We start from the raw sequence: 13,142 nt of genomic DNA, 5'->3' as shown, positions 1-13,142 counted from the left end.
TTTTCCTTGCTTTCTTCTCCACAGGAACTGTTCTACCAGGGACAGCTGAATTAACTCACAGTACTTCCAAGCACAGTTCATATAGACTAGACTTGCATATATATCCATCATAACTACAAACTCATAACTTTTGAAAATTAGCTTGTTTGCTTATGTGTTGATAATCTGTGGCCTAAAATTTAAAAAGAACCCAGTTTCAAAAAGTTTCCAATTATTAATTGCCACAGATGACCTGTTTAGTTCAGATCTATGCTCTCTAGTATATAAAAAATAATGGAAATTGGTCTGACATGGATACTTTAAAAAAAAGTAGAATGTGATAGCATGCATCATAAAACTGATTCAGTTGGGAAGTGGATGTAATTCCACCTTTCTAAAGACACCAGTATTGAATTTTATAACATAACCAAGGGTTTATTCCACAATATAAACTGCAACATTTGATACAAGCTACCAAAAAAGAAGGAAAAGCCAAAATACAGCTGTGGCCATTACTTTACATAGCTTTTTTGTCTCCTACATTACTAGTCCATCAGTGACACTAGATCCTAAACATTTGCTTCCTGTACATCAACCAATGCTAAGAGCACCAACACGCTGTTCAGAATTATAATTCCAGTCACTGAAATCAGACACAGAAGTTATTGCTCAGATAAATAAATCTAATCTACAAAATCAAAGTGAGGGGAAAAATCTAAAGTTTTCAAAAATGTCAATAGGGATTTCTTCAAAAGAGGACTTATGGGAATTCATAGTGCAATGCTTTGCACCTAAACAAAGTTGATTAAGTGTGCTGGTAAATTCCAAAGAGGTAATTTAATGCTGTACACGAAAAGGTGCATGTTGTGTGATGCTTCCAAATTGGCGAAACCTCTGGCTAAACAGTCAGCATTTCAAACCTCAATAATCACAAACGGCTTAAAGGATAAAAATACAAAAGTGTCAAACTGTTTTAAGTTCTGAAAAATGATCCCATGAGGATAGAAGTAGCACCATTGCAACTTGGCTCTAAAACCAGCCCTGTGGCTTGATGGAGAAAAATCTCTAAGTCTTCTCTTGCAGAGTTCTGAATACTCAGTATACATTTTACTTTTGATATGGAGAGACCTTTCCAGTACAGCTCACACAAATGTAGTCTTCTTTTTCTGCCATCTCTGGAGAAACACCCACACACACCTGATGGAACCACTGGTTGCAACAGCCATCACATTGGACCCAATCCACCTAGATACAAAAAGCACACAAGTCTTCATATGAGGGCAGCAAATATGTCACATCATTTTTATGTCTAGTCACTTTCAAGTCTGTGTTGCTACAAAGGCCATTAGTCACAAACTTCATATAATTCCATTCCTACATTCTCTACACTACAGACTTTTCCCTCAACTTACCTCATCACCTTCAGGTTGCAGGCAATTGACAGCTGGACAAATGGCATCCTCATCTTCAGACTCTTCCTGTTCAGAGAAGGACATATCCGAGAGAAGCAACTGGCTTTCACTGGAGTGCTGAATGTCGAACAGCCTCTCTGGTTCCACTTTGCCACTGCTTAGCTCCCTCAAATGGGTAAGTTTCAATTTTTTCTTGTTGGGAGTTATTTTTCTGACTCTTGTTCTCATCTCACTGCAGAAATCCCCTCTCTCAAAGCGCCTCTTTAGTTTTCTTTCCATAGAGCAACTTATATCTCTCTTCCCTCGGCAACAGTCATTCTATGAGACATAATTAAAATAAGAACATGAAGTATGGTGTGGCTAGTTCTTCTACTCCAGTAAATTGATGTTTCCTTCTGCACCCTGCAGTCCAAACTTCAGGTTATACAGGAGATTCAATGACCCTTTCAGCGCACTGGAGTTACTCCTGATTTTCTTGGGAGTTGATCCACAAGCACTGGAATCAGTTTGGGTGGGGTTCTTCTGCATGTCTTTCCTGTGCATTTTTACAGTTGTGGAATCAATTTATTTTCTTCTACACATGGCTTAAGCAATGACAATTTTCAAGGGAGGGCAGTGTTGTTGTCAGTGGGGTCACAGCACCACCCCTTATTTTTTAAAAAATGGTCCTAAAATACCTGTATAACACTGTAGTGTTGTAACGCTAGTTTAAGCATGCTCCCTAAATTCCCAAGTTTCATTTTTTAAAACAGTAAGTATCTAGCAGAAATATAAGGAAAGAGGCATATCTCTGTGAGGGAAAGACATAGAGACTTACTTTTTTAAAAAAACAAAAGCTGGAAATTCAGAGAAGTGGCTTAAACTAGCATTTCAACACTACAAGTGTTTAGGGCCTTTTAAAAAATTGAAATCACTTTTTTGGGGAGGGAGAGGGAGTGGTTTAACAATGACAACAATCCAATAAGTGAAAAGTGGGCTGGAGGGTGGTACAAAGAAAACTGAGAGAAACGTTATGCTCTAAGAAAAAGCCAACTCAAAAGTGGCTTCCAGAAAAACACTGCAGTGTCAAAAGAGCTGGGAAAAGGAGGGGGGGGGAGAGACAAAAAAAGTGAAAACTAAAGGCACAAAAATGTGTGCTAAGATCAGGGGATAAACCAAAGCAGTATGGGGCCACAACAGATTAAAAAACTGCATGTGGAATAGCCCAACAACTGACATTTTGATTTTTAATTTAAAGCAACTGTAAGGGCTCCTAATTTTATCAGAGTGATGCAGGAGGAAGGAATATTTACATCAGCATATTATTTTCTTGTCTTAAATTGGCTCACTGGGCTAATAGGAACTTGGGATGGAATGGATTTACAAAAAGAAAGTAGGGCAGAGAGTTACCCCCATCCCCACCACTGCCCAATCAAGTTGATTTCCAAGATTGCTTTAAAATTCAAAATAAAAGTATCAAGAGATCCCAGTCATGGCTCTCCTGCACATATGTAGTTTGAGAACTCCCAACTAGAAAAACATGTTTAGCACACTACTTCTCCACTGGGCAATTCTGAAAGCAATATGTGCATTATACTGTTTTGTGTAATTTTAGAATTATATACTTAAGAAAAGGAAGATGTTTTTCTTTCTTACAAAGTGCTCAATGAGATTTGGTGAGAACAACATAAGTCAGTTTCAAAACTTGTAATTAAGGGGGGGATCTTGATGGAGCTCATGTGAAGTATGGAGATAATAACAGCTGCAGCTATTGTTTCATGGCTTGTTGAAATGATTCTGCACTAACTACAAGTTGATTTTATGTGATTTAATGGAATGCTTATAACTAACTACACAAGAAAGGAACAGAAGAGGCTGCGTGCAGTTCATGTCAGGGGATATGAAAAGGTGAGGATTGAATTTCTGATGTGGCCTCTGTTTAGGGTTGCCAAGTCCATCTTCCACCCCCAGTGGGGGACTTTGGGGGCGTTCCTGGAGGGGGCGGGGCATCCCCGGCGTGATGACGTCACGTTGGGGACGTCCGCCCCCCCCCCCGCCCGTGCGCCAGATCTCCAGAAACGGCCGTTCCCTGCACTTAAAGGAGCCGACGTTTCCCTTTTAAATGCAGGAGCCGGCGTTTCCCCTTTAAGAGCAGCCGCGTTTCCCCTTTAAGACCACGAAGCTGGCATTTCCCTGCAAGCTTGCAGAGATCAGGCTTGGGAGGAAACACGGGTTCCACACACTTAAAGGGAGATAGATGGGTGCCTGTGGGTGTTGGGGGTGGGGCTTCCCCCGCCGGCCAGATGGCCGGCGGTGGGTAGACCCCCCCAAAAACGGGGTTTGGCAACCCTACCTCTGTTTCTCAGGCCATTTGTATCACTTGCTGGTGATAGGGGGAAATAACTGACTCCTTGGAGAGACCCTCTATGGCTGCATGTATCCTGTTGGTGAGATGCTGCATGAGAGGGGATTAAAATAAACCTTTTCACAAAATTTCATTTAATGACTGAGCAACTGCTCTCTTTCTGGGTAGAATTCTGGTCCAAAAATACCTGCCTTTTCACTTGTTGGTCCTACTGATGACTTCTGTTCAGTCTTTGCAACAGGGTTCTGTTTTGTGAATAAGATCTCATAGAGCTCTTGTATTTCAGGTAGTGAAACTTGTAGCAATTGGGCTTCCATCATCAATTCATTCAGCTCTGCACTGATAGCTATAATGACAACACAAAAAATGTATTTTTTCAATAGTGACATTCATGTATTTTTAAAATTCTCTTTCCAAAGAAAAGTTTGTTCACAAGACCCAAACCCTACCAAATGAGCTGCAACACTTTATGTTTAGAATCTCACTTTTACTAATAAGAACATAAGGACCCATGGCAAATGCTGCACAATGTTTCCAACAGGCTCTTCACCTCCCCTTAAGCCCTCTATGACATCCTCCCTGTAAGATTACATTTTCAGGAGCTTGTTCTTCCCATTCCCTCTCACCATAGTCCTAAGGGCACATTCCCTATAGGGTATGTTTTCCAACAGTCTGGCGAAGCACAGGAGGGGAAGCTCCTTGCTTCCATTCCACCTGCCATCAAGCAAAATGTGGCCTCATTCTGGCTGAGCTTTTGGTTTACAGAAGAAACCATATTTCTGAATACTTTTGGGCTCCCTCTAATATGCGGAAGCCCATACTTTTATTGTCGCTGACCACACTATGCTGCCATACATTTTACTATTAGAACTAATGATACTTACTATGAAGAGGGATGCAGTTTTGTCCTGTAGAAAAAGGAGAGTGTAAATGCATGGGTCTGTCATTCCAGTCATGAGGCAAAGAAAAAGAGGTAGCGCCAATTGTCTGTGATACCTAATTAAAGAGAAAAAGTTAAATACAACATATTTGCCGCTAGCATAGTTTGAACTTGAACGTAATCATGATATTAAATGTACTTTTAATTCAATTATGAATTAAAATAACCTGTTGTAATTGAAATTTTTGCAAAAGATATAGGCATAACAATTCTAAAAAACAGGAGTGTTTTTCACAAAATCAGAATGATGAAAAGAACAAGCTGGAGTGGGGAATAAAAAAAATTTACAGACCCATCAGCCTAATTTCTGTCATGCACAATTTGATGGAAAGCACTGCAAAATCTAGAATAATTAAATACCAACAAGAACAAGCCTTTCTTTGGCAAGTTAGCAGCTTCTAAAGTCTTGCCTCACCAAACTTCCAGAACTTTTGTATCAATAAATATAGACCGGGATAGTCTGACAAATGTATACCTGGGTTTCTAAAAAGCTTTTGATAAAATCCTGCAGTAACTTAGGGATCATGAAATAAACGTACAGGTTTAGGGATGGGCATGAACCAAACCTTGAAGGAAAATTTGTTACAAATTTTGCCATGTTCATGGCATGGGAACTGAAGTCTGTGACAGGTTCATGGTCACAGGCTTCTGCAAACTTTTAAAGCACTTTGTGGGGTTTGTGCCAGTTCCTGGCCAGAGCAGAGAGCTGCAAAAACAGTTGAGTGGCTGGGAGTGCTCTCTGCTGCTCAGCTATTTTGGGCTTTCTTGTGCTCAGAGTTTAAAGGGACTGCACAAGAAAGCTGAGAAAAGAGAGCAGCCTGTTCAGGGTTGGGCGCTGCTTCAACAGGGAAAGCCCCTGTCCATCGCCCAGCGATCTGGGAGAGCTCAGGTGCTCACCCCCCTCCACCACTGTCTGAAGATGCCCCCTGGGCCTCCCATCAGGAAGTCACACAGGAGGCCAGTGGAGGAGGCAAGAGGCAGAAAAGGGGCGGCCAGCTGAGGCGGTTGGTGGAGGAGAGCCACACAGTTGCAGCAGGGCTGCAGAAGCAGTACAGCATCCAGACCCACCCCAGGAGCCCAGGCTGGGGGAGGTGGCACCAACAGGGAAGAAGGCTGCTCTAGCCTGGGGACCACATGGATTGGGTGTCTTCCAGTGGTGGTAGCAAAGCTGAGCCCAGCAGGAAGTGGGCCAGCCACAGGGAATGCCCAACACATGTGGTCCCCGGGCTGGAGCAGCCTCCTTCCGTGCTGGCATCACCTCCCCCGTCAACATTCTGGGCTTCTGAGGTGGGCCCAGATGCTGTACTGTCTCTGTGGCCCCGCTGCCAGTGTGCAGCTCGCTGCAACCGTCTCCTCTGCCGACTGCCTCAGCTGGCTGCCCCTTTTACACTACAAGCCTCCTCCTCCACTGGCCTCCTGTGTGAGTTCCCAACGGAAGTGCCTGGGCTCTCCTGGATCGCTGGGTGATGGACAGTGGCTTCCCCTGTTGAAATGGCACCTGACCCTGGACAGGCTGTTCCCCATTTCCTAGGTTCCTTGTGCAATCCCTTTAAAAGGACCACACAAGAAGGCCCGAAACAGCAGAGCGGCCGGGAGTGCTCCTGCCATTCAGTTGTTTTTGCTGCTTTCTGGAAATCTTGTTTAGGAAACCCTGTAGGTCCTTTAAACAATGTTTGCTGGGCCCACAAACCACAGTGGTTCATCAGAGAGCGACCCAGTTTGGGTCATGATTTGACCACGAACTGAACCACATTTTTGTAGTTCATGCCCATCCCTATACAGGTCTTCTTATGGACTGTAAAAAGGTTATAGAGAATATGAATCAGTGATTTAAGAAAAATATGATTTTCACTATCGAGTGGAGTAAGCAGTTGATTTCCCTCCTTGGATTTGTATTAGGGCTGCATACCTACTCACTGCAACAAGAGCAGATGTTTTTGCTGCAGTGTGAGTTCTGCTTTCCTGCAACCTCCTTTTTGCTACTGTGACATGTACCTGGCTTTAGTTCTAAAGTTGATTGTTCCTACTTCTGCTCTCTGCTTCATGTGAGGTGTCCTTTGTCATGGAACAACTATTACCTGGTAAAGTTTACACTTAAAATCAGGGGTCATTTCGTAGAAAAAGAGGTGCAGGAGCTCATTAGCATAAGTCATTAGCATAACTTATTTCCATATGCCACACACCCTGACATCACCGGAAGTGTGTCAGAAGGCAACACCCACTGCTCGGGGGGGGGCAGGGGGGCCCTCTCCAGCGGTCAAATTATTAGAACAGTTTAAAAGTCTGTGGTGTGGATAAGCTTGTAGAAAAATGAGTGCTCTCATCCAGCTCCAGGAAAAAATATCAGGCAGGCCAAATCATACATTTCATTGAACCAGCTCCTGTTCAAGTGGGAATCAGGTAGGGATACCAACCTCCAGGTGGGGTCTGGAGATCTCCCAGAATTACAACTGATTCCCAGGTGATATGGATTAGTTTCCCTGGGGAAAACGGCTGCTTTGGAAGGTGGGCTCTATGGCATTATACCCCACTGAAGACCCCTCCCCTCCCTAAACTCCACACTATGGCATTATAGGCTGCTGAGGTCCCTCCCCAGGTTCCACCTCCAAATCTACAGGTATTTCCCAAGCGGGAGATTAATAACTTTAGGATCAGGTTACCAAGTGACCAGAAACACCTGGGTGACCTGCTCTTGTGCCTTTAATGGCCATCTGATCTACACTAACTAGCTTACGCAGCATTCACATGACCGTGGCTATAAAATCATCAACAGCTTGTTGCTCCAAGCCACATGTCTGATAAAAGACACAGGTACAAGGCTGACTCAAAAACTGGCAATATTGTACGAGTAGAATTGCCAGCTCTGGGTTGGGAAATTCGTGGAGATTTGAGATGGGATCCTGGGGAGGGTGGGGTTTGGGGAATGGAGGGTGGTGTTTTGACCCTACAGAGACTGAATGAGCTTATAGCTCAGTCTAAGGCTATGAATGGGACTCCAGACCTGATTCAGGCTTATGAAGGAGTCATCAAACAGCTTGTAGATGTGATGATATTAGGCCAGGACCAGGCAAAAAATGGAAAGAGGCAGCAGAAAGCCACTTGGTTTGATAGGGAGTGCCTTGAAGCGAAGGCCCATGTACGATCTTTGTATCAGATTTATAGGAGTTCTTGTTGTGAGTATTTCCCAACAGTATATTTTGAAGCCAAAGCATCCTTAAGTAAATTGTTCAGAGAGAAAAAAAAAGCCGCCCTCCAGAAAAACTGGGAGCCTCTTCTCCAAGCCACAATTAGCAATGATGCTAGGAAATTTTGGGCGGTGATTTCCGAGGCTCTAGGCAGGAACAGAACTACGAATTCCCCAATTACCGCCAAGGCCTGGTACGAACATTTCCTGAAGATCTTTTCGGTAGATGGAAGGAGTGAAATTGAGGATCTCGAAATCAGTCTAGGGGATTGTCCCGAGTGGCCGCCGGTGCAGGATGTGGAGATTGCCACGCTAATTGCTCAAATTAAGGCTGGGAAGGCGCCGGGACCAGATGCAATTCCCCCGGAGGCCATTAAAGTGATTCCGGAATGGTGGGCGTCCTTCTTAGCAGTTCTATTTACTGCTATAGACAGGACAGGAATAATACCTGAAGCATGGACCAATGCTATTATCGTTCCAATTTTTAAAAAAGGTGACTGTAGATCACCTAGTAATTATAGGCCCATTAGCCTGATTTCCATACTAGGGAAACTCTATGCAAGCCACTTGGCGTCTAAACTTAAGGCCTGGATGGCTGAACAAAAAATCCTAGGTATAGAACAAGCAGGATTTTGTCAGGGGAAGTCAACTCTGGATCACTGTATTGTGCTAAGTCACTTAGTGAATAAATACAAAAAAGGGAAAGGGTCCAAGTTGTATGCTGCCTTCCTGGATCTGAAGAGTGCTTTTGATACTGTCTCAAGGGAGCTTCTATGGAAGAAGTTAAGGCTGTTGGGAATTGAAATGAGATTGCTCCTGTTGATTAAGAAATTATATACAGATACCACTTGCCAAGTAAGAGGCTCTAGGGATGGTGATTTAACCCCGAAAATTTCCATCAAAATAGGGGTTAAGCAGGGCTGTGTATTGGCTCCCCTCCTTTTTAATCTTTTCTTAAATGATTTGGCCACGGGGTTAGAGAGGATTGATGGTCACAGCCCAATTATGAGCTCGCGACCGGTGCCCCTGCTATTGTTTGCAGACGATGCTGTAGTTCTTTCTAGGTCTGAAGTAGGGATAAAGAGACTGTTGGCACATTTTATAGAATATTGTGAGCTGAACGGATTATCTGTGAATTTTGACAAAACTAAAATAATGGTGTTCGGAGATTCCTGGAAACCCATCAACTGGCGTGTTAAGGGTAACACCATTGAACAGGTGAAGTGTTTTAAATATTTGGGAATTAACTTTCATCATAGTGCAAGGTGGGTAGCCCACAGATCAGAAGTAATTAAATCTGCGAACAGCTGTGTGCTAGCAATAACCCGTTTCTTTTTTACCAAGGGTAACCAGTATGTTCCTGCGGCCCTAAAAGTGTTTCAGCACAAAATTGGAGCGAAGCTTCTTTATGGGGTGCCCATTTGGATCACAGCTTTTAACAAAATGGTAGAACAACTCCAATCCAATTTTGTGAGGAAAATATTAGGGTTGCCCCTGTGTGTTTCCTACGCCGCTATTTGTTTGGAAGTCAATATGATACGCTTGGAAACAAGGGCTTGGATAATTACCTTCAGATTTTGGCTACGTTTGCACTTTAGGAACTGTCCCAATAGCCTTATTACATATCTGTTGGAAGAGTCTCATTGCTCTGAGTGGTTTGCTGCTATAGAAAGGAAAATCGTCTCAATAGGGTTATGCGTGAATGATATGATGTCCTTATCTGAAGCACACATCTTTGCCCTGCTCAAACAGAGATTAATTGATATTGAGATGCAAGAGCTTAGAGCCTTGGCTTCTGGTAGATGCTCCCCTTTAAGATGGGCACGTTTTCCGATCAACACCCCTGCACAATACTTATTGGATTTGACTTCTCCACAGTTGCGTAGAGCATTTATGCTGGCCCGCTTTAACGTGCTCCCCTCTGCGGTTTTAGCAGGAAGATTTAAGAAAATCCCCTACTCTGTTAGGTTTTGTGATTGTGATTCAGAGGAGATTGAAACAATCGAACACGTATTCCTCCACTGTAGTTTGTATGATGACATTCGGGCAGTCTATCTAGAAGCCATACTTAAGAAAGATGTCAAACAATCAGATGACAGAATGTTGTATCATTTATTGGCTTCACAAAATACAGTGGTTATTGAAGCGGTGGCTAATTTCTGTAACTGCCTTATATTGAGGAAGTTATGTGTTTAATCAATGAACTGAAGGGTGACTGTTTATGACTCTGATCCATGCCAATAAAGGTTTTGAATTGAATTGAATGGAGGGACCTCAGTAGGGTACAATGTCATAAAGTCCACCCTTCACAGCAGCCATTTTCTCCAGGGGGGAATGCTCTCTGTAGTCTGGAGAGAAATTGTAATCCCAGGAGATCTCCAGGCCCCACCTGGAGGTTGGCAAACTTTGCACAAGAATGAGGCACGCTTTAACATTACACAGAATTCTCCCCTGGACAACTTTCTGATTGCCCTGCTGAAGAGTTTGGCCGGAATCACAACCTCCTGTTACTCTGCAAACAGAATTGGCTCCACTGAAACCAATCCCCACTGCCAAGATCATCCAGAGAGCTGGTGGCCCAGGAGGCATGCCAAAGAACTCCAAGCCAGGTGCGGGGCTGGAGAAGCGTGTGGGAGGGTGGCTGGAGAAGCGTGTGGGAGCGTGGTGGGAGCCTCTCCAGCGCCCCACGCTTAGCGCAGGGCTGGAGAAGCATGCGAGAGGGTGGCAGGGGCCTCTCCAGAAACTGCTGGAGAAACAGTGGGGGAGGGTGGCGGGGGCCTTTCCCGGGCCTGGAAAGGCAGGGGGAAACCAGAACTTACCCTTCCTTCTTCTTTCTCCTTAGCTAACTGCGGGGAAGGGCTGCTGGGGGCAGGGGGTGGGGCTTGCTACATGTCCCCGCCCCCTGGCCTCCTCACTGCCGGAGCTTCGCTCTGGTGAGCTCCGGCAGCAAATGAGGTCTGTTTATAATCTCAAAACAGTTGCAAAGCTGCATAACCTATTAATATGGTGCATCAAAGAAGCAGATGGAGCTGAGTGGATTCTGGACCGTCCCTGGGGAATTTCTAGTTAACACATTTGATGCTCCTGTCCACGTCATAGTAGATTTTCCAAACGCATCTGGATTGGGGTGGATTGGCGGTAGTGTTGTTGTTAGACCTGTTGGCGGCATTTGACACAGTCGACCACCAGCTTCTGATCCACCGCCTTGCTGATGTTGGGATTTAGGGGGTCTGTCTGCCTTGCAGTGGCTCTCCTCTTTCCTCCAAGGTCAGGGACAGAAGGTGGCGCTAGGGGAGCAGTTGTCCCAAAGGCACCCACTGCTTTGCGGCGTGCCACAAGGGGATGTTCTCTCCCCGATGTTATTCAACAACTATATGTGCCCCCTTTCCCTCCCTCCCTCTCCCCACAATAGACACCCTGCGAGGTAGATGGGGCTGAGACAGCTCTGAGAGAACTGCTCTTGAGAGAACAGCTATGAGAGAACTGTGACTGACCCAAGGTCACTTAGCTGGCTGCATGTGGAGAAGTGGGGAATCAAACCCGGTTCTCCACATTAGAGTCTGCTGCTCTTAACCACTACATCAAACTGGCAAGCTCCACCTTACGGATAAGGAAAGGGACTGAAAACAAAATAGCCAGTGGCATAAAGTCTTTTATACGAGTCTATGTGCATCTGAAGTACTGTGCTTTGTATCCTAAGGTTTGTAAGCTTTCCTTCGTTCCTGCTTCTCCTTCTGCTGCAGCAGCTCCCTCCATTTCAATGCTTGGAGGACCCTCAAGAATTGTAGGGAATGAATCACGGGGGAACCACATCTCAAGTGGGGAAATCCATGAACACTGTGCTACCTCTCTCTCCAACCATGTAGGCCTTTTGATCATACAAGGGATCCTTCACATGCAACTCTATGTATGGCTGTGGATACCACACCTCAACACAGGTATTGTAGAGCTTGGAAGATGTACAGAAAGGCTAATAAAAATTAAAGAGCTGAAGCATTTCCCCTAAAAAGCTAAAGAGTTGAGGCTTTATTTTTATTTTTTTATAAAGATTTTTATTAGTTTCAAGAAAAGTAAGAACAGACAACTACAGAAAATAAAAGCAACATATAACAGAAGAACAAAAAGATTTAGGATAAATTCAACATTTAAACTAGAAGACTTCTTTAAAACATATGGAGAGGAATTAGGAGCCCAAGAAGAAGAAGAGGGGGAGGAACAGGAGGAGGAGGAAGAACCAGATGAAGAGGATGGAGAACAACAGGCACGGGGAGCATCAGGACCAAGAACAGGAACTACCAAGAAGAAACCTAAAACAATACCACACCACATGACAATGAGATATCAAGACAAGAAAAAAAAATGGAACTAAAAAAGATGCCAAAGATGGATAGGAAGAAGCTAAAAATAATCTCTATAAATATCAAAAGTTGAGGCTTTAGATGACTAAGACTCAGTTCAGAAATTCAGTTTGTAAGGGTGTCTGGTTTTGAAAGTAACAACAAACTGACAGCTGAAAAATTATTAGTATGCTGTGTGACCGGAGCACAAAGACCAGACAACCAATCAAATTCATGCATGTTATGAATGAATGTCAGTTTATCTGTTATGTCTGAACTAAGACTAAGAGAACACACGATAGAGGTTTCTAAATCACAAATGGTATGGACAGTTTTTGTTCCATCATAACATTTCAGACAAACAAAACTAATAACCATCAGCTTTGGAACATGATATACTTTTACTAGACAGGGAGATTTTTCTGAGACATTAGGCAGATTTCAAGACAACTGCGTACCCACAAAATAATAGTTGCAATAAATATATGTGTTATCAGGAGGATGACTGCATCTGTTTCTATTCATACTTTTTCTGAAAAAGAAACTCACTTGTCAAGAGTAGGGAATAACTGTTAATTGGCGCTGGCATAGTGTAGTGTCTAAAAGGGTGAGTTGAGATCCAGAAGGTTCCCAGTTCTCAAAGGAGAAGGGACAGAACTGTGATACCAATTTTAATTGTAAATCTAAAGATTCTAACTGTGATGCTGTGTGCAGGTACAAAATCAGGAAGGTGATTATGGTGATAATAACACTACTGTAAGAATAACACTATAATGTATATAGCAGTGCTCTGAACACTGGAAACACCATACACATACTAAGCGTACCTGTTGATTTCATTTCTTCAGTTATTCAAGTCAATCTGGTTTATTGCAGTAATCCAAAACTGGATAAAACCTACAATCAGCATACCCACGGACTTAGATATACAGCAGCAGTGTTTAAT

The 13,142-nt window shown here is 43.6% G+C and overlaps 1 protein-coding gene across 1 annotated transcript in view; it reads right to left on the bottom strand.

The window, feature by feature from the left end:
* Positions 1-332: 332 nt before the first annotated feature.
* The window catches only part of KDM5B (lysine (K)-specific demethylase 5B), an 81,867-nt gene continuing 69,057 nt past the window's right edge, over positions 333-13,142 (bottom strand). Inside the window, exons 26-29 of the mRNA XM_015408224.1 lie at positions 4,620-4,731; positions 3,927-4,081; positions 1,392-1,709; positions 333-1,224 (exon numbers count right to left, since the gene is read on the bottom strand). Coding sequence (XP_015263710.1) covers positions 1,087-1,224; positions 1,392-1,709; positions 3,927-4,081; positions 4,620-4,731 — 723 coding nt within the window. The 3' untranslated portion in view covers positions 333-1,086. The remainder of the gene's footprint in view (positions 1,225-1,391; positions 1,710-3,926; positions 4,082-4,619; positions 4,732-13,142) is intronic.

This window comes from Gekko japonicus, unplaced genomic scaffold (assembly GCF_001447785.1).
Source record: "Gekko japonicus isolate JY-2015 unplaced genomic scaffold, Gekko_japonicus_V1.1 scaffold211, whole genome shotgun sequence".
NCBI lineage: Eukaryota > Metazoa > Chordata > Lepidosauria > Squamata > Gekkonidae > Gekko > Gekko japonicus.
Note: the sequence above shows the minus strand (reverse complement) of the source record. Positions and strands in the feature narration are given on the sequence as shown.